Raw genomic sequence first — 22,185 nt, 5'->3', positions numbered from 1 at the left:
TCTTTCAGACTTGAAATGACATGTTTATGACATGACAAGGCCAGGGGCGGACTGAAAACTCATGGGGCCCCCGGGCAATAGGGGATCATGGGGCCCCTGTGTCCTTGCCCAAACTCAAAAAAGCCTATGAAAAAGGTACCAGGGGCATCTTATGGGGCCCCCTACTGACCCCGGGCCCTCGGGCAGTGCCCGAGTTTCCAAATGGTCAGTCCGCCCCTGGACAAGGCTATGTTTCAGGAATATAGGCTGTTGAAATACATATATTTTACCTGCAAAGAATTTGTAAATCTGTCCATTCAGTTGTAAGATTTACACAGCTCTGCCAGACAGTGCCAGCAATATCTGGCAGTTAAGCAATGTGGTCTTATCACCTTCCTGTCCTAATGCAGGCCATAGACGGGTTGAAAATCTGCCGATTTATCGGCTGAAAAACAAATCGGCCGATTTTCACACCGTTAGTGGGTTAATTGGTCGGCCGTTTTTCAGGGATTTTGCACATTTTTTTTATCGGGCATGTTGGAAAATTTGCGGCCGATTTTGACGATCGGCCAAATTTCCCAGCAATGATGGGCAAATCGGCTGATCGTTTTACTGATAAAAAAATCTGCACATGAGCCATGACCTGCAAGAAGAAGGAGAAGAAGAATTATTCCAGTCCACTATTATATTTTATATGAAAAAGTCTTGCGGTTGCAACAATGTATCCAAATAAAAACATTGTAATCCAAATAAAAACATCTGTATCCAAATAAAAATATTGTAATCCAAATAATGTATTACAATGTTTTTATTTGGATACATTGATGCAACCGCAAGACTTTTTCATATAAAATATAATAGTGGACTGGAATTATTCCTCCTCCTCCTTCTCTTCCTATTCCTCCCCTGCAAGGGACAGAAGTTATGGGGTTAATGCAGGCCATAGACGGGACTAAAATCGTCCGATTTTTTTTATCGGTGGTAATGTCAGCCAATTGAACGACCGATTTTTCATTTGTTTTTTCAAAATCGGTCGATGTTCAACCCGTCTATGGCCTGCTTTAGCCTCTGATTACACAGCAAGGGAGCAGCAGCAGGCTAGTTGAGTCATCTCCTGCTCACTCCTCCTATCAGCTTGCAACGGAGCCTGATTGGCTTAGAGCAGGGGTAGACGACCTCTTGGTGACGGCCGACCGTAAATGTGCGGCCTCCCAGCCTCTGGGCCTAGACGCCGAGCGGCCGCACATTTGCGTTCTAGCACACATGTCCGGTACTCATGGAGAGGTCCCGATCTCCTCTTTCGATTGGGACCTTTCTTTATCATGTGACGGCGTGTCACAGCAGTCACATGACCCTAAACCCCAACCCACCTCCCGGCTTCTGAAACCCTTAAAGGGCCGGGAGGCACCGACACCAAGGGGTTAAAGCGGTGGAGATATACCTGAACAAAATGGGAAAAGTCAAAGGTCACCGCACCTGATTTAAACCTCTAATTGTCGTACTACCGTGTCACAAGCGTGTACATTGCACAGCAATCATGGATTTATATCGGGTGGTGAGGAGACAACATATCACCTCCTCTCTGCCTCTCAAACCAAAACTCCTTTTCAGAGGAGCAGCAGTGTCCGCTGCACTTGTGGATGAGCCCTTAGTTGCATTTGGCAGCGGTACCCTTAGGACTCGTTCACATGTAAAGTTGGGGGGGGGGGGGTAAAACCCTGCGGTTTGGTCACAGTTTTACTACTCCAATCGCTACCCCCTTTAGCTGCAGAGGCAGCAACCAAAAGGTGTACACATGTTGCAGCAGGAATCAACCCCCCTGTTGCTACTGCCTGCTAATTGTGACCCAAAAGGGGCCACTCTGCAAGCACCCTGCAACTGTATGCATCTACGGGGTTCAAGGGGTTAAAGCAGATGGTGAGAAAGCAACACAACGATGCCTGCTTTACCGCTTGCTTGCTGTACTGCACATGGTTGCAGGGCACTTGCAGAGCTGCCTCATTTACTTAAATGGGTCATGCTTGGAAGCTGCTACACCCACCAGCCATGACAGGGCGTATAACTCCTGCTGTGCCTGCAACATGTGTACACCCCTGGTCACCTCAGCTAAAGGGGGTGCGGTTGGGGTGGTAAAAACACGTCTTAACTATAGGGTTAAAACTACAAATGTAAATGAACCTTTACTGTTTTGATCCCCCTATAAGACTGCTTTCACGCTGATGTGCTGCGGTTTACCTGCACCACGAGTCCAGTGCATCTGTGATTTTCCTGGGTTAGCTGCACTTTGCCATACATTTCTATTATATCCTGCAGGTGTGGTGCACTTTCTTAAAGCGCACCGAGAGAGAGAAAGAGAGAGAGAGTGTTATTACCTTTGGTACCACTTGCCCCTCCCTGCATGGAAGAAAAATATATTTTATAAATATTCTTCCCAAATACAGTGCCATATATTTGAAAAGGTACAATTTTCGCCATATTCAATATATTTAAAAAATATATATATATACTGCATGTTGCAATGCATTTTTATCACAAAACATATGAAAAATATTTTTAAAAATATGTTTCAAATATACTGTATGTCTTTAAAAATGCAAATCTACATTTTTGGAATGCATTTACAAATATATGTTAAAATGACTTTTTTATATGTTAAAACAAATCTGAAGAGTATATTTGAAAAAAAATTTTTTTAAAAAATATACATTTTTTTAAAATATATTCTTCAGATTTTTTTTAACATATAAAAAAGTAATTTTAACATATATTTTTACATATATTTGTAAATGCATTCCAAAAATGGAGATTTGTATTTTTAAAGACTTACAGTATATTTGAAATGTATTATTCATATATTTTGTAATAAAAACGCATTTCAACATGCAGTATATATGTATATATGGGCAGCACAATGGCTAAATGGTTAGCACTTCTGCCTGGCGCTCCACATCTGCCTCCCCCCTCTGCCAATCCCTTCATTGGCTCCCGATTGCCCAACGCATCAAGTTCAAGCTGCTAACCCTGACCTACAAGGCCATTTACAATACCGCCCCGAGCTACATAACTGACCTGATACCCAGCTACTACCCTACCCGTGCCCTCCGCTCCTCACAGGACCTCCTGCTCTCTAGCTCCCTGGTCTCCTCCTCCCACGCCCGATTGCAGGACTTCTCCAGGACTTCCCCCATCCTCTGGAACTCCCTACCCCAATCCATCAGACTGTCACCTACCCTCCTCACCTTCAGGCGCACCCTTCAGGGAAGCCTACCCCAACCTCACCTAACACCCGACCTCACCTAACAACTAACCTCCTCCACTCCACCCACCACTCCATCCCCCACAGCCATCTCCTCCTGTGCCACCTTCCCCTCCCTCCTAGATTGTAAGCTCGAAAGAGCAGGGCCCTCGAACCCCTCATGTATTGTATAGTTACTGTCTTTTCTCATGTTCTATCCCCCTTGCTACTGTACAGCGCTGAGCATACCCTTTGGCACTATATAAATACTGTATAGTAATAATAATAGTCCGAATCCCAACCACGGCACCACCTGCCTGGAGTTTGCATGTTCTCCCTGTGCCTGCGTGGGTTTCCTCCGGGTACTCCTGTTTCCTCCAACACTCGATAGACATGCTGGTAGAAGAACTGGATCCTGTCTAAATTGTCCCTAGTATGTGTATGTATGAATGTGAGTTAGGGACCTTAGATTGTACGCCCCTTGAGGGTTAGGGACCTTAGATTGTACACCCCTTGAGGGTTAGGGACCTTAGATTGTACCCCCCTTGAGGGTTAGGGACTGATGTGAATGTACAATATATATGTAAAGTGCTGTGTAAATGGACGGCGCTATATAAGTACCTGAAATAAATAATAAATAAATTATATATATATATTTATTGAAATATATTTTGAAATATTTTGAATATGGCCAAAATTGTAGCATTTCAAATAAATGGAAATATATTTGGGAAGAATATTTTTAAAATATATTTCAAATATATTTTTCTTCCGTATGGGTCCCTATTAGATTGTAAGCTCTTATGAGCACAGCCCTCTCGTATTTTATTATATTGTAACTGTATTGTCTCCCTTTATATTGTAAAGTGCTGAGCAAACTGTTGGTGATATATAAATCCTGTATAATAATAATAATAATAATAGAAGTGTTGTCTGGTATCTCCAGGGAGTTTACTTTGGCTGATATAGGGGGATCACAGGTTGAATTTAGCTCCTGTATTATTACTAGAATGGCTGACTGTTTTTAAAGCTCACACAGAACTCCAATGCACAGGATTCACAGCCGTCTGTTGTGCTTAAGGGCTATAATCACACAGGTACAGATCCCCTAAGGGCTCGTTCACACTAGGCTGTTTTGCCAACGCTTGCCAAACGCCCCTATAGCGTTTGGCAAGCGTTGGTCCGGCATTTGCGGAGCGTTTTTTAACGCTCGGCAAACGCTCCGCAAACGCTCCGCAAACGCCGCATGCGCGGTTTAGCGGCAGTTGCTAGGCGTTTGCCGAGCATTAATAACGCCCCACAAACGCCTATAATGCAGTTTGAGTGGTGTTACCGCTCCGCAAACGCCCCGCAAACGCGTCACAACCGCACCGCAAACGCCGGCCGGGCGTTTGCGGAGCGGCACCATAGACGAGAATAGGAGGCTTCAACGCCTCCAGACTTGTCCAGAGGCGTCCGTTTTGCCGCGACGCAAACGCTCCCATTAGAACAGCACCATGTGCTGTAATGTGCAGAATTGGCAGAGGCGTTTGGGAAGCGGTAAAAACGCTTCCCAAACGCCTTTCTGCCGCCTGCACACAACGCTAGTGTGAACGTAGCCTTAGAGCACGAAAAGCTGTTTGTTTTCCTTTTTGTACTGGGGTATAACTGCGTGCCGGCAGATTGTATGGGTGGATATGCACTAGCTGTAAGTAGTCACCCGTGTAGCTGACTTTGACAGGTACACAGGGATGGGTGTACAGGCTCTGTGTCTGGGATAATGAGCCCATCCCTGCACACTTGTCAAACTGGGCTGTGCAGGTGAGTGTGTACAGCCGATGCGAATCCATTCATTCACGTAGGCTGCCTGTATGCAAAAAAACAAACAGCTCTTCACACCATGTGATTCAGCCTTTGAGGACCATAAGAATCAATTTTTTTGTTTTTAAAGTTCGTACACTTCAGTTGCTGTAACTAAGCCATTTCATGAAATAATTGGCAAAAAGCTAGATCCATTTGTTGTTTGTTGATAAGAACTAATATTTTGACTCAAACCAAAAAAAAAAAAAAAGTTTTAAATTCTTAATCAGATGATACACGCAATTAAAAACATGGGACAAATACGTCCCTTGGTCCTCAAAGGGTTAAGCCTCAAATCTGAAGTATGATCAGCTTAAATTTTGTCTTCCCTAATTCCTCCCTCCCGCCTCATCAACATGCCAATAACACTTTTAAATAAAACCTTTCAGTTTTTTATTATTTATCTTATTTTAGGTTCAGTCATCTCATCATTGGGTCTCTGTGCCTCTCTATGCAGTGCAGGCAGATCATTAAAATACATAAAACTTTAAAACAGCACAAATATGTAAAAATAAATAAATACACACTGTAATAAAAAATGAAAAATAATAAAAAAATAAAAAGTAAGTCCCACTTCAAATCGATAGTGACTAAAAAATATTAAAAAAAAATAAATATATATATATTCATGAAAGTCCTCTTTCAAAGGAAACTTTTAGCCCGTGCTTCCACCAAAATAGTGCTCAAATACTACACCACACTCACCAGATTTTGGTGAAAAAAACACCTTTTAGGGTTTTTTTTGGGGATCCTAGACCCAGTCAGTATGCCTCTAATCACCAGATAGTCCTGGATTTCCCCCACTGGTGCTCATTCCTATTCAATGATTATAACATCTCCTTTTATTTTTTTTGTTCTACTGATTCTTATTTAAACAGACATTTTTCTACAAATATAATAGTAGGCATGAGTCTATGGCAGTGTTTCTCAACCGTATTTCAGTCAAGGCACCCTTTACAATTATGGACAGTCCTGAGGTACCCTTTAAAATTATGGACTGTCCTGAGGTACCCTTTAAAATTATGGACTGTCCTGAGGCACCCTTTAAAATTATGGACTGTCCTGAGGCACCCTTTAAAATTATGGACAGTCCTGAGGCACCCTTTAAAATTATGGACAGTCCTGAGGCACCCTTTAAAATTATGGACTGTCCTGAGGCACCCTTTAAAATTATGGACTGTCCCGAGGCACCCTTTACAATTATGGACAGTCCTGAGGCACCCTTTAAAATTACGGACAGTCCTGAGGCACCCTTTAAAATTACGGACAGTCCTGAGGCACCCTTTAAAATTATGGACTGTCCTGAGGCACCCTTTAAAATTATGGACAGTACCCTTTAAAATTATGGACTGTCCTGAGGCACCCTTTAAAATTATGGACTGTCCTGAGGCACCCTTTAAAATTATGGACAGTCCTGAGGTACCCTTTAAAATTATGGACTGTCCTGAGGCACCCTTTAAAATTATGGACAGTCCTGAGGCACCCTTTAAAATTATGGACTGTCCTGAGGCCCCCTTTAAAATTATGGACTGTCCTGAGGCACCCTTTAAAATTATGGACAGTCCTGAGGCACCCTTTAAAATTATGGACAGTCCTGAGGTACCCTTTAAAATTATGGACAGTCCTGAGGCACCCTTTAAAATTATGGACTGTCCTGAGGCCCCCTTTAAAATTATGGACTGTCCTGAGGCACCCTTTAAAATTATGGACAGTCCTGAGGCACCCTTTAAAATTAAGGCACCCCATTCTAAAATGTGAAAAATGATTCAAAAAGTTTTGTATAACGCAGCAACATCCACACATGTAGGACACCCAACATTAGAGGTGATTTATTCTTCCAAAGCAAATACACTTTAGCACACTGGTACTGACTAGTATTCCCATGTTTCTCTTGTCCCTCGGTTTTTCTCCATCACTGAGCTAATGTGACCCCAGCATTGATGGAGAGGGGTGGGGGAGGGTCAAACTAGGATGCTGTGCAGGCAGCTGACATCCTCCTTATCAACTGATGATGTCATTGGTTGTTAGGATGCTGGCGGCTAGAAGGTTGTAATTGTGCACAATGGTAACCTGTGGCTTTGTGTAACTAAAAGGCCAGCTTGTTCCCCCCGCTGGCTTGTATACAAGTTTTGGGCACAATTTTGCCAAGGCACCCCTAAAAAAACTTCAAAGCACCCCGGGGCACCTGGGCACCCTGGTTGAGAAAGGCTGGTCTATGGTGTGATTTTACTTTGTTGTTCTGGCAGGAATCTCCTGGACGATAAGCAGTTTCACGAAGCTCTGGAGGAGATACAGAACGATCCTCTGCCTTACTTCAGCCAATTCCGCAGCCTAGAAATCTCCCCTGAAACCTCCAGCATGCCACTGGATGAAGAACTAAGCTCAGAGCATACACCGTCCTGGGTCATGACTGAGGAAGCTGAGGAGGAAGTGGACAAGTCATCTATGTCTCAGTTAATCACGGCACCAGAACACAGAAAGAGTGAAGCAGAACAAACTGGTTTAGGACAAGAGGAACTAAAAGAAACCGTCAAAAGGTAAAGCAAATTTAGGACAAAGGTGCGAACGGCCATTGAGGTTCCAGTAATCACCATTCTCCTTATTACCCAGTAGGGGGCGCTGATAGATCACACCCAAAACTGGTCCCTTCTGTCTGTTCACATATATGGATCCTTATTTTGCTCCTTAATACTGAGGGTTCATGTGCACTGCAGCTGATAAACGGACGTTCAGGAGCTTTTCTGCATTTTTTTTGACAGCCCCTGAACTCTCCCTAATATTTTCCTAGGTGTCCATGTACACATCGTCATTTACAGGCAGTTGAGTTTACAGTCGTTTTTTTTAACGCAACAAACTTTCGTTCAGGAGTAGATTTTATCAGCATTTCAAACATCAAATGCTTGTAAACGTGGCTAACCACATTTATAAGCATTTGCGTTTAGAAGCATTTTTTAACTGTTTCATGTCCAGATGCTGTCCAGAGCCTTTTTTCATCATCAGAAATGCATGCAAAGTGTTTTCCAATGTATTCAAATGGACCCGGTACACCAGCGCAGTCAGTTCCAGGTTTTGCGTGAAGAAAAAAATGGTAGAACGTGCCGCATTATGCTCATAATGGGATCCATAGTGAATACAACCAGAAAAGACAGGTCATCTCAACACATACTGATCTCTCTGCTTCTACTCTCTCTATTTCTCTCAAATAGTTAATTTTTTACTGTTTTTCAGTGCATTCTGGGCATTTGGGTCTCCTGAGGTTATCTTTAAAAAACGCTTATAAACGTGGTATGCAAACGCGGCTAAACTGACGTTTTTTAATCTGCGTTTTCCAGCAGCCAGTTTCCATCGTTCAGAAGTGTTTTCCAAACATCTCGTATACATGGTGCCTAATAATAATATCCCTGTACCATCACCAGATATTATTGCAGTTTTTGCTGCTCTTTAAACGCATAGTAGGGTGATAATAACAAACATACCCATATGCAATGAAATCATCTCAGGAGTGAACTACCCTGTTCACCAAAAACCAATATCTGTGCTTCAAGTTTCATAGGTTGAAAAAAAAGACACAAGTCCACCTTGTTTAAAGAGGATCTCCACCCAAAAAAAATAAAAGTCAGCAGCTACAAATCCTGTAGCTGCTGACTTTTAATAAAAGAACACTTACCTATCCAGGGAGCCAGCGCCGCCCTCACACGGGTCGGTTCTTATCTGGTCTTCAGGCCCTGACACCAGCATGATTAGTGTGGGAAGACGACTGTGATTCTTTGCGACTTATCAGCTGGCTTCCTATTGTGCATGTATGAGCCGCCCTGCACCTTGCGAATGGTCTTGCTACCTCCTGGGACCTGTGATGTGTCTCAGAAGGCTTCAAGCAAACAGAGGGGGGCTAAAGTTTTATTCGGATCACCTAGAAGAGAGCCGCTACAGACGGGCACAGCGCTGGATCAAGTGAGGGCTAAGTATTGAGGAGGTGGTAGAAATACTGGAACATATTTTACCTTAATGCAGGAAATGCTTTAAAGGATAAGTTGACCTTTTTTACAAAAAAATAATAATTACACATTTTGTTGCTGGTAAAAAAATATGCGTTTATTATTTTTCGTTCTGGAGCTGTAAAGCAATGCACCAGTGATCAGCAGGCAGGGTGTACGGGCAAGCAGATATACTGAAAGGAAGAATCAATGAACTACCATGGTGCTCCACAACGCCGTGGTAGTTCATTGAGAACTACAAGCCGACAATCGAAAAGGCTGTTGGGACTTGTGGTTCATTCATTCACAGAACAACGTGAATGAATGATGCGGCCGGATGGGTGGAGCCCCACAAAAAAAAATCATGTGCAGAAAAGTACCTATTGATCTGCCAGAAATCCAGGGATCTCCAAACTACCTGTTTGAGCAGACAACACTGTTTTTGCTGCACTGAAATCCGAAACGGTGTTGTCACCCATGCCAAGTTTCCCCCTGCTGGACAACACCTCCTCATCTCTTTGTCTCCATAACATTAGGAGGATGTATTCTGTTCTTCCAGGAGCAGAGAACAGGACTGACCACACTGGTTGGGATTTCAGTGCAGAAGATACGGAGTTGTCAGGCCACTACAGGAAGGAGTACGCTGGATTTCTGGCAGATCGCCTGGTGTTTTACTTGCAGCCTTGGGACACAGTGGATCACCAATCACCGATCAGCGGACAGAGCCGATGACTTCGGCTCTGTCATGTGATCAGCTGTGTCCAATCACAGCTGATCGCATGTAAATAGGGAAATGCCGGCTCGTGAGGAGAGGAGAGCCGGTAATCAGCATTCCTCAGAGGGGACATCTACACTGATCTTCAGGGCACTGATAATCAGTGCCCTGAAGATAAGTGTAGCCCCATCAGTGTCACCTGTCAGTGCCCATCAATGCCACCTGTCAGTGCATCAGTGCACATCAATGCCACATATCAGTGCCTACCAGTGCCGCCTATCAGTGCCATATATGAGTACTGCCTTTCAGTGCCCATCAGTGATGCCTGTCAATGCCCATCAGTGCCACCTACCAGTGCCGCCTATCAGTGCCATATATGAGTACTGCCTTTCAGTGCCCATCAGTGATGCCTGTCAATGCCCATCAGTGCCACCTACCAGTGCCGCCTATCAGTGCCATATATGAGTACTGCCTTTCAGTGCCCATCAGTGATGTCTGTTAATGCCCATCAGTGATGCCTGTCAATGCCCATCAGTGCCACCTACCAGTGCCGCCTATCAGTGCCCATCAGTGCAGCCTATCAGTGCCCATCACTGCAACCTCATTAGTGCATATGAGTGAAGGAGAAAAATTACTCCTTTACAAAATTTTATAACAGAAACTAAGTAAAACATTTTTTTTTCAAAATGTTCAGTTGTTTTTGGTTTATCAAAAAATAAAAAACCACGAGGTGATTAAATACTACCAAAATAAAGCTCTGTCTAAAAAAAATTATAAAAATTTCATATCGGTACAGTGTTGCATGACTGCGCAATTGTCATTCAAAGTGTGACAGTACTGAAAGCTGAAAATTGGTCTGGGCAGGAAGGGGGTGAAAGTGTAGACAAGTGGTTAAAGAGACAAACCATTGGAAAGTGCACATGTAATGCAGAGTTGTACTAAAATGTTGTTTTTTTCACTTTAAAGGACAACTCTGCGCACAAAAAGCTCACCAGGGTTATAGCATTTATACATTCATTTGATTCAAAAGCAACCCCCTATCATGTAGGATCTCTTTTAGATCGATGATATCCAGATAGCACTGCTCCCTCTGTACTCCTGGACCACTTGCCTGTGAGCGCTGCAGGTCTCATAGACCCCCCAACTCTACAGTCTTCACCTTCCCTCTCTTCCAGGCCATTCATAAAACAATACCCGGGGCTATGTGTTTTGTAAATGGTCAGGTGGAGAGGGAGGTGGAGACAAGACTGCAGAATTGGGGTACAGCGGGAGCTGTACTAATCCTGCAAGAAGATTTGATGGATTTGGAGGAAAGCTTACATGAAAGGGGGGTACTTTTCACCCAGACGAATATAACACTGGTACAGTTTTTGTGGGGCTTTAATGTGATACCCCCCCCCCCCCACCACTGTTTTTTTTTTCTCCATTTACTTGCAGTGCTATAGTGTTCTTGAAAGCACGTACCCACCCACACAGCCAATCAAGTGTTGTCCCACTGTGATTCCCTATTTGCCATACCGCCATCTTGGTCCTCTTCAGCTGGCTGCCTCTTCCAGGTGCAGGAAGCCATCTCTGATGAAGAACTGAACCCGCCCCCTGGACCGCCCTCTGGACTACTTCCTGGCCACTCTGTGTGCCGATCATGCAGCTTCCTGGGAGATGTGAAGTAAATATCCCAGAAGGCTGCAGGACCAGGTACCTGTCATTCTGACCTAGGCTGAAATGGTGACGGGGGATGGGGCTAACAATTTACAAAAACAGGAAGAAAAACAAAATGTCACCGCAATGCTGTGCTCGTGGAGGGGTGAAAGCAGAACTAACATCTTTTGGGAGTTTAGTTCCGCGTTAAGCCGTATCTTCTGCATAGCTGTGAGTCGGTCAGCAGGTGCAGTCTTGGAAGTGTGAAAAATCCCAGCATATAACAGGTCTTGACAAATCGCTAATATTTCAGGATTTCCCTCAAGGTCTAATGCCTTCCAGTGAGTTCAAACCAGCCAAGAGTTTCAAGACTATATGGACCATTTTTATTTAAAGAAAAAGTAAAAGTTCCATCATAAATCAAAAAAGTTTCCCTCACGGGGGTGGTCAGCTTCCTTCTCCAATGGTTTACAGTAAGACCTGCTTCCTTATCCAATGGTTTACAGTAAGACCTGCTTCCTTCTCCAATGGTTTACAGTAAGACCTGCTTCCTTCTCCAATTGTTTACAGTAAGACCTGCTTCCTTCTCCAATGGTTTACAGTAAGACCTGCTTCCTTCTCCAATGGTTTACAGTAAGACTTGCTTCCTTCTCCAATAGTTTACAGTAAGACCTGCTTCCTTCTCCAATGGTTTACAGTAAGACCTGCTTCCTTCTCCAATGGTTTACAGTAAGACCTGCTTCCTTCTCCAATGGTTTACAGTAAGACCTGCTTCCTTCTCCAATGGTTTACAGTAAGACCTGCTTCCTTCTCCAATGGTTTACATTAAGACTTGCTTCCTTCTCCAATGGTTTACAGTAAGACTTGCTTCCTTCTCCAATGGTTTACAGTAAGACCTGCTTCCTTCTCCAATGGTTTACAGTAAGACCTGCTTCCTTCTCCAATGGTTTACAGTAAGACCTGCTTCCTTCTCCAATGGTTTACAGTAAGACCTGCTTCCTTCTCCAATGGTTTACAGTAAGACCTGCTTCCTTCTCCAATGGTTTACAGTAAGACCTGCTTCCTTCTCCAATGGTTTACAGTAAGACTTGCTTCCTTCTCCAATGGTTTACAGTAAGACTTGCTTCCTTCTCCAATGGTTTACAGTAAGACCTGCTTCCTTCTCCAATGGTTTACAGTAAGACCTGCTTCCTTCAGCTTCCTGGGTCTCTTTTGTGCTAGTGCTCAGGCTTTAAGCTCAGGCCAGTTGTGTGGTTCCTCAGACAGATCCAAAGCACCTCTATGCTCACAATCAAAACCCCAGTACCTTTTGTCTTCCTTTCGCAGCCCCCTGCTGCTCTGGCCCACACCCTGACCTCTGGGCAGGGGACCTCCTGTCTCCCGGGTGGAGCCCTGAATCACTGCTACGTTATAACAGTTGTGCACGCTCAGCCTGCTGGTCTCCTGTAAGACCTGGACACAGGGTTAGAGGCTTTGTCCCTCCCAAGACTCTCTGAAGCCTCCGAACTACAGAACCCAATCCCAGAGCTACCAAACCTACAGAAAACTGAAAGACCAATTTTCTCCGCTCAGAACCAATGTTTTGGAGCCCCTCAATCTGTACCCTTGAGAACCCTGGGTACTGTTTCTTCCTACTAACCAAGTGGCAGGGTACACACTATCACAATATATATAAGTATAGAAAATGGAGTTTGGTTACAAATTCTCATGACCAGCACCCACCCATTGCATCAACATGGTCATGGAGCAGTAGGTTTGGATGCAGCATAGATAAACTCAACTCAAATGGATCCCAATGTTGGCTGGTGGGAAAATAAAGGTTTGCAGGTACGTGGGGTGAATTCCTATGACTAGACAAAAAACAGGTAAATAATACAGTATATTTATAAACGGGTTTATAGGCCTACAGTGCCTTTTCTTCAGTAGTTTTTTTTTATCTTGGTCTGAACTGACTCGGGGGGGGGGGGGGTTATTTACTGGTGAGAGCAAAAGCTGGTGCAGCTCTGCATAGAAATCAATTATCTTCCAGTTTTTATTGCCAAAGCTTAATTGGACAAGCTGAAATTAGAAGCTGATTGGCTGCCATGCACAGCTGCACCAGGTGGTCTCTGGACTGGCGCCACCTATCAGTAATAAGACACACTTGCCACTTACTACTGCGTGTAGTCCCGGTTTGACTTGGACGCCCCTTGTATAGGTCCTGTATGCACAGAGTTTTACCCACTTCCCATCCGACCCATGTATATAAACGCCTGGACGGGAGCAGTGCAGGGGCGGGTGGCCATTTATAAATGTCCTCCCCGCTTGCGCGCGCTCCCTGGGAGCGCGCAGCACCGCGATATGGTGCCCACTGTGACACAGTGGAACACAGATTGTTGTACGGGACCTCTATGTGAAGTCCCAATCATGTGATCACTCATTGGCCAATCAGTAATCACATGAAGAGTAGTAAGCAAGTTGTCACTTCTGACATCATTGCTTACTACGTTTGAAATCTGTGAATGATCACAGAGATCACATGGTACAAGGCTATTCACAACAGCATTGTACCATGTGACAAGCTGTGACCAATCACAGCTCACACAGTATTTCTCAATGGCTGTAAGAATGCAGCTAGAGAGAAGGAGAAATGATTGATTTTACAGCCTTTATGGGTGTAAAAGCAATCAGTGTAAAAAAAAAAAAAAAAAAATCTTCATAACCCCCCACAAGTAGTACAATGTCACTATGGTGACAATGTACTGCTAGGGTGACCGTATGTAAAAAAACCCCCAAAAAAACAAATAAAATAAAAAAAATATAAAAATGTAAAAAACTATTTATAAAAATTATAATTTTTGGTTAGAAACTAATTTGGATTATTTTTTTTTTACTAAAAAGATAACTGAATACATTTTAGCCAAGATTTATGAAAGATTACTTATTTGCATAATTTTATAAGAAAAGCACTTTTTGTCTAAATTTGTGGACTTTTTCATTTATATAACAAAAAAAATAAAAATCCCAGTGGTGACTAAATACCACCAAAATAAAGTTTTATCTGTCTCAAAAAAATGCTAAAAAATGTATACGGGTACAGTGTTGCATGACCGCGCAATTGTCATTCAAAGTGTGACAGCGCTGAAAGCTGAAAATTGGCCTGGACAGGAAGGGGGTAAAAGTGTCCGGACTTGAAGTGGTTAAACTGTGGGATCTGTCTGGGTGGGTTTACAATGACTTCATCCAGTTCTGCTCCTTTAGGACTAAGCAGATCAGGTTGATGGGGGTAACTTCTGCGGGAGATACTACAAACATATATGTGCAACCTAGCAACTTGCCCAGGTGGGAAAACATGTTACTGTATCTGAAATTAGGATTCATTGCACTTTTAAAATGCCTAGGAATGTTGCATGAGACAAAATCCAGTTACTTTGCAGATATGGTTGTGGTCGGGTTGCCTTGCTGCTGTAGTTTCGGTATGGTAGCACAAGGTAACTCACACTAATGGAGAATTAAAAAAAAAAAGTCTGGTGGTAAGTGACCTAAAGGCCTGGTGCTGTAAGGCCACACTGTTGTCCACCAAGCAGGGGCGGACTGACAACTCATGGGGCCCCCGGGCAATAGGGTATCATGGGGCCCCTGTGTCCTTGCCCAAACTCAAAAAAGCCTATGAAAAAGGTATCAGCGGCATCTCATGGGGCCCCCTATTGACCCCGGGCCCTCGGGCAGTGCCCGAGTTTCCAACTGGTCAGTCCGCCCCTGCCACCAAGCCTCCATACTACCACTGCTTACAAAAAGCAACACCCCTCAGATTTGCATTTTCGCATTCTGAATGAGTTGTTGTTGATCATACAGGTCTTGTTGTATTGTTGAGTTCTCGTTGTATCTTTTAGGGCTCCATTGTTCAGCCAACTCATAGAGTCTATTCTGGAGAACACTCTACAGAACATAATGACTGAAGCCAACCGAGGGGAAGTGGTGCTTACAACCCGTCCACGTGTCATCGCTCTACCACCTGCGACCCCCAGGTAGGTCACATGACACTGCGTGGATGTAAAATGGCTTATAGGATTTTTTGGTTGATACCTTCCACCAATCAGCCGGAAGTCCCCAGATTCTATCAACTCAAGAGCCACATTGAAATATGGCGGATAGCAGTGAGGGACACACAACACTCAGGGCATTTTCCAACAATAGTTTTTGACATTAAGCCCGGATGCTGTGCGGATTCGCAGCGTTTTCAGTGTGAATTCCACACCGCATCACAATCGCACCCCGTTCATACGAACCGATGCGGGTGTGTATGTTAAGTTAACAACACCCCGACATCCGTCCGCAAAACGCAGTGCAATGTGCAGAATCAGATCGCATAGGTGTGAATACCCATGCGATCCGATTCTAGTGCGGACCAAAAAAGGGTCCTGCACATTTTTGGTGCAGTGCGATTAGAGCAGGGGCAGACTGACAACTCATGGGGCCCCTGGGCAATAGGGGATCATGTCCTCCCCAAACTCAAAGTCTATGAAAAAGGTACCAGGGGCATCTCATGGGGCCCCCTACTGACCCAGGGCACGAGTTTCCAAAAGGTCAGTCCGCCCCTGGATTAGAGCCATACAAAATGTATGGCTCTAATCACACCGCATACAAATCGCATATGATTTGTACAGGAATGTGGTGCGGTTCCTGTGTGAATCTCATGGGATTTACCGCTCCGCTGTAGTGTGAACCCGGGCTAAAAGTCACACTACCCCAGGGGTGTTAAACTTGTGGCCCAACGCAAAGTCAAAAACTTGCTTAAAAATGTTGATTTTTTTTTTTTTTTTCCTGAAACTTTTTTTTGTAAAAATGCATTTACACTTGGTGAACACATGCAGCTGATGGAAAATGTGACAGTGTCTCTTTAATGGACTTTTATGCATTTTATCTTCCCAAAGAAAAGTCTCCCACTCTTCACAGTCATGTCATTAGTTTTTTGGCAGCACCTATATATGTGAGTCATCCCTGGCCATGTGGGATCTCCTGCATGGTAGGGGTTGGGAAAAGACCTGGCAACCTACCCTGTAAAATAATTGCTAAGAGAATTCATGGAAGACGTCACTTGAGTGATGGTCCATGCAATCACCAAGGGTCGGATACGACTGAATGGATAGATAGAGATATATGTGAGTAACTATTTTCAAGGATGAAGCACACAAAGGTCAAAGTTAGAACCAAAAATATCTGATGAGCACCTTGAGAATTCACTGAGAATTGCTACTACATCCATCCAACCAGATATTGATGCATTCGTTTATCAAAAACAATGAAATATCGCACTACTTTTATATTGCCTTCTTTTACTTTTATAATTAAAATCACAAAAAAAATTAAGTTTTATTACTTACAGTTGCAAGAAAAAGTATGTGAACCCCTTGGGATTACGTGGAGTTTTGCATGAATTGGGCATAAAATGTGCTCTGAACGTCATCTAAGTCACAACAATAGAAGAACACAGTCTGCTGAACATAATACTACACAAACATTAGATGTTGCCATGGTTTAATTGCACATAACATGTAACCATTCACAGTGCAGGGAGGAAAAAGTATGTGAGGCCCTAGCTTAATGACTTCTCCCAGAGCTAATTGGAGCCAGGAGTGAGCCAACCTTGACTCCAATCAGTGTGATGATATTGGATGTGTTGCTGACAGCTGTCCTGCCCTTAAAAAACACACACATGTTTTGGGTTTACTGGTTTCAAGAAGCACTGTCTGATGTGAACCATGCCTCGCAGAAAAGAGCTCTCAGAAGACCTACGATCAAGAATTGTTGACTTGCAGGAAGCTGGAAAGGGTTACAAAAGTATCTCCAAAAGCCTTGATGTTCATGTGTCCACGGTAAGACAGACTGTCTACAAATGGAGAAAGTTTAGCACTGTTGCTACTCTCCCTAGGCGTGGTCGTCGTGTAAAAATGACTGCAAGAGCACAGCGCAGAATGCTGCATGAGGTAAAGAAGAATCCCAGAGTGTCAGCTAAAGACCTACAGAAATCTCTGGCACATGCTAACATTTTTGTTGACACATCTACAATAAGGAAAACATTAAACAAGAATGGAGTACATGGGAGGACACCACGGAGGAAGCCATTCCTGTCCAAAAAGAATATTGCAGCACGTTTGAAGTTTGTAAAAGAGCACCTGGATGTTCCACAGCACTACTGGCAAAATATACTGTGGACAGATGAAACCAAGATTGAGTTGTTTGGGAAGAACACACAACACTATGTGTGGAGAAAAAAAGGCACAGCACACCAACATCAAAACCTCATCCCCACTGTAAAACATGGCGGAGGGAGCATCATGGTTTGGGGCTGCTTTGCTGCCTCAGGGCCTGGATGGATTGTTGTCATTGATGGGAAAATGAATTCCAGAGTTTATCAAGACATTTTGCAGGAAAACGTACGACCATCTGTCCGCCAACTGAAGCTCCGCAGAGGATGGGTGATGCAACAGGACAATGACCCAAAGCATACAAGTAATTCAACAAAACAATGGCTGCAACAGCACAGAATACGCCTTCTGGAGTGGCCCAGTCAGAGTCCTGACCTCAACCCGATTGAAATGCTGTGGCATGACCTTAAGAGAGCGATTCACACCAGACATCCCAAGAATATTGCTACACTGAAACAGTTTTGTGAAGAGGAGTGGTCCAAAATGACTCCAGATCGTTGTGCAGGTCTGATCTGCAATTACAGGAAACGTTTGGTTGAGGTTATTGCTGCCAAAGGAGGGTCAACCAGTTATTAAGTCCAAAGGTTCACATACTTTTTTCTCCCTGCACTGTGAATGTTGTTGTGACTTAGATGACGTTCAGAGCACATTTTATGCCCAATTCATGCAAAACTCCACGTAATCCCAAGGGGTTCACATACTTTTTCTTGCAACTGTAGATATAATATCAATATCAGTGATCGTTATGATTGGGTTTAGATCAACTTTAAATACTTAATAAGGCTAGGTTCACATATGTGCGGGCGGTGCCGCTGCAGATCCGCACAACAATCCGTGCAGCCGCACCACCCGCACAGAAGAATGTGGACCTGCGGGTGGGTACCATTAATTCAGCCCTGCACCCAGGTGTACCAACCTTTTAAAATGGCCGGCCAGCTCCACTAGTCTTAGTACGGGCTGGGTCCGCTACCCCATACAGGTGTTCCTCACCACTTCCAGTGGTCTCCTCTGGGTCAGGATGACGTAGCTTCCTGCAGCTCTACCTAGACATACGTTTCATCATAAGGATGCCTGGTTCACATTATATGTATAATATTATTATAATTTGCAATTTTCACTAGTAACACTTATAGCAACTTGTTTACATTAGAATTTCGGAGGAGCACTGTATATTGTGAGTTATGTAGCCTATATAGCCTAAGAAATGTGTGTGTGTGTGTATATATATATATTTTCATGTTTAAAGTCAGGGCTGCTCATGAAATGTATGACCCTCTTGGGTAGTCCTCGGGGCAGCACAGATCGCTCTCCAGTTGTTCCCTGCAGCAGGCACAGTACAAGCGGCAGGCAATTTCCCTGTCCCAGGTGAGAAAGGCTTCGCACCATTTACAGCTGTGTCAACACCAGAGCTCTGTGGTTTTCTGTGAACAAATATTATAACTTTGCCCTCTCTTCACCAGGGGGATCACACCGACCTCGTTCAGAACACCATCCGTGGCACACAATGTACCGGCTAATTCAATGTCTCCTGAAGATCCAGAACCTACTCCACCTACAGATATTAAATAGGGAACTCTGCGTCCGGCACGCGGTGTAATATGACAAGGTTACTTGGCAAAGTTCTCCATCATTCAACAAATTCACTGCAAATAATTTTATTAATTAAAAGGTTCTGCTTGTTTACCTGTATCTGCAACCTTTTTTATTTAAAAAAAAAAAAAATTGCATAGTGATTCACCCAGTGAAAGTGCATCGAGTTTCGTTCTATGTAAAAAAAAATGTTATTAGGCTATTTCTTGTGCTGGTCGAATGTTTTTCATTGATTTAAAATGGCAACTACCACATTTGGCCACTAGATGATGCAAAGTATCATAGGAAATTCCTATAATACTTAGCGCCATCTAGGGCCAGATTCTGGAAGATTTTGTTTTAAAACGAAAAACATTCCACCAGCGTAGGAAATAACCTAATAACATTCACTTCTTGCTCCAATCGTATAGAACAAATGTACATGCACTTTCACTGGGCGGATTGGCAATCAAATTTTTTTTTCATAATTACACCCTTTAACCTGTTCCTGCTGTTTTGGCGCATAAGTGCGGCCTGTCAGGGGGGTGGGCTTTACGCCGGGCATGCGTCTATTTGTAAACACTTTATTGTGCCCACTGCGCCCTCCCAGTACAGCAACTAACATGCAAAGGAAAGCGTTCGATGCATTCTTGCGATCGAGAGTTTTCTGATCATGTGACCACTTTGACAGCCAATCACAGTGGTCACATGATCAGAATGCCCGCCTCCACCTCCCGACATGTAGATTGAGACAAAGGGCCAGGAGGCGGTGGCGGGAAGGGGTTAAAATCTAATCCCTGACAAAACTTTTGGACAGAATGTGTTGTGGTCAGAACTTGTCTGTATCCTTACTGATGAGATTTTCTCTCACTTCCTGTCCCAGTGACATCAGGACAAGGAACGAGAGAGTGCTGTTGTCACCAAGACAGAAAAAAGCAGAAAGCAATCAAAACCTGACTTTCCACTCTGTTTAGTAAATGTGCTTTGCTGTCTGTGTCCTCATCAGGGAGATATCACATCACTTCCTGTCCTTGAGACACCCTACCACTTGGACAGGAAGTGAGGGTAAATCTCCCCAGTGCAGACACAGTGATACAAACATGACAACGGCTTTACTCTTTTCTCCGTATGTACAAAACTGATAAAAAAGGTTTTGGGTAGAGTTGGATTTAGGCCTCAGGCACACTGGGTGTTTTCACAGCTGCTGTTTTGGGGGTCAGATGTTTGTTTTAACTGCCTCTAAACTCCCCTGCATGTTATCCTATGTGTTCATGCACACATAGGCTTTTAGCAGCATTTTCTGGCAGGGAAGTTTAGTGGCAGAAAAAAAAAAACATCTGTCAGTGCGTTCTGGTGCAGCAGTGTTTTGGCAGAAAAATCGCTGACAGCGCCTGAACTCTGCTAAATGCCGGTGCCCAGCGTTTAGTAGAGTACTTTTTTTTTGACTGGTTGTTAAGGAGCGAGATGGTAAGTCGGCCGCCATGTCCTTAACAGCGGTTGAGTGATCAGCAAAATTAGAAAACAAATGGCATGGCGCCCCATTTAAAAAAAAATGACTTGGGGTCCCCTCAAAATCCATACTAGACCTTTGAATATTAGATCCATACTAGAGCATGCAGCATGCACCCCCCCCCCCCCCATCCTGAACCATACCAGGCCACATGCCTGGTATGGTTCAGGTCACCATACCAGGCCACATGCCTGGTATGGTTCAGGTCAGTATACCAGGCCACATGCCTGGTATGGTTCAGGTCAGTATACCGGGCCACATGCCTGGTATGGTTCAGGTCACCATACCAGGCCACATGCCTGGTATGGTTCAGGTCAGTATACCAGGCCACATGCCTGGTATGGTTCAGGTCACCATACCAGGCCACATGCCTGGTATGGTTCAGGTCAGTATACCAGGCCACATGCCTGGTATGGTTCAGGTCACCATACCAGGCCACATGCCTGGTATGGTTCAGGTCAATATACCAGGCCATATGCCTGGTATGGTTCAGGTCAATATACCAGGCCACATGCCTGGTATGGTTCAGGTCAATATACCAGGCCACATGCCTGGTATGGTTCAGGTCACCATACCAGGCCACATGCCTGGTATGGTTCAGGTCAGTATACCAGGCCACATGCCTGGTATGGTTCAGGTCACCATGTTGATAGGGACAAGGGCCTCTTTTCCACATGCCTGGCCAGTGGTTGTTGGGGTCTGCAGGTGGGGGGCTTATCGGAATCTGGAAGCCCCCGTTAACAAGGGATCCACCCCCCTGTGAATTACTATGGAGTACCAAAAAAAGTGTAGTGTGAAACAATACCAGACCACATGCTTGGTATGGTGACCTGAACCATACCAGGCCACATGCCTAGTATGGTGACCTGAACCATACCAGGCATGTGGCCTGGTATGGTTCAGGATGGGAGGGGTGCATGCTGCATTCTCTAGTATGGATCTAATATGCAAAGGTCTAGTATGGATTTTGAGGTCACCATACCAGGACACATGCCTGGTATGGTTCAGGTCACCATACCAGGCCACATGCCTGGTATGGTTCAGGTCACCATACCAGGACACATGCCTGGTATGGTTCAGGTCACCATACCAGGCCACATGCCTGGTATGGTTCAGGTCACCATACCAGGACACATGCCTGGTATGGTTCAGGTCACCATACCAGGCCACATGCCTGGTATGGTTCAGGTCACCATACCAGGACACATGCCTGGTATGGTTCAGGTCACCATACCAGGCCACATGCCTGGTATGGTTCAGGCCACCATGTCAGTAGGGACAAGGGCCTCTTCCCCACATCCCAGGCCAGTGGTTGTTGGGATCTGCAGGCGGGGGGGCTTATCGGAATCTGGAAGCCCCCTTTAACAAGGGATCCACCCCCCGTGAATTACTATGGAGTACCAAAAAGGCAGTTTTTGACAAGTTTAAAAAAAAAAATAAAAAATGTCCCCTGGTGTAGATCAAGCGTCAATCAAGCCGCCGGCCGCCACCACCGACCCAAAAAAGAATTTTAAAAAACTCTCCAGTCCCAGCAGGCA

General features: G+C 44.3%; 1 protein-coding gene across 1 annotated transcript in view; it reads left to right on the top strand.

The window, feature by feature from the left end:
• The window catches only part of CFAP65 (cilia and flagella associated protein 65), a 133,425-nt gene extending 114,168 nt beyond the window's left edge, over positions 1 to 19,257 (top strand). The window contains exons 31-33 of the mRNA XM_089683579.1: positions 7,300 to 7,590; positions 15,253 to 15,387; positions 19,029 to 19,257. Coding sequence (XP_089539705.1) covers positions 7,300 to 7,590; positions 15,253 to 15,387; positions 19,029 to 19,137 — 535 coding nt within the window. The 3' untranslated portion in view covers positions 19,138 to 19,257. The remainder of the gene's footprint in view (positions 1 to 7,299; positions 7,591 to 15,252; positions 15,388 to 19,028) is intronic.
• Positions 19,258 to 22,185: the final 2,928 nt, after the last annotated feature.

This window comes from Staurois parvus, unplaced genomic scaffold (genome assembly GCF_062004578.1).
Source record: "Staurois parvus isolate SC_StPar_1 unplaced genomic scaffold, SC_StPar_1.0 ptg000315l, whole genome shotgun sequence".
Lineage (NCBI taxonomy): Eukaryota > Metazoa > Chordata > Amphibia > Anura > Ranidae > Staurois > Staurois parvus.
Note: the sequence above shows the minus strand (reverse complement) of the source record. Positions and strands in the feature narration are given on the sequence as shown.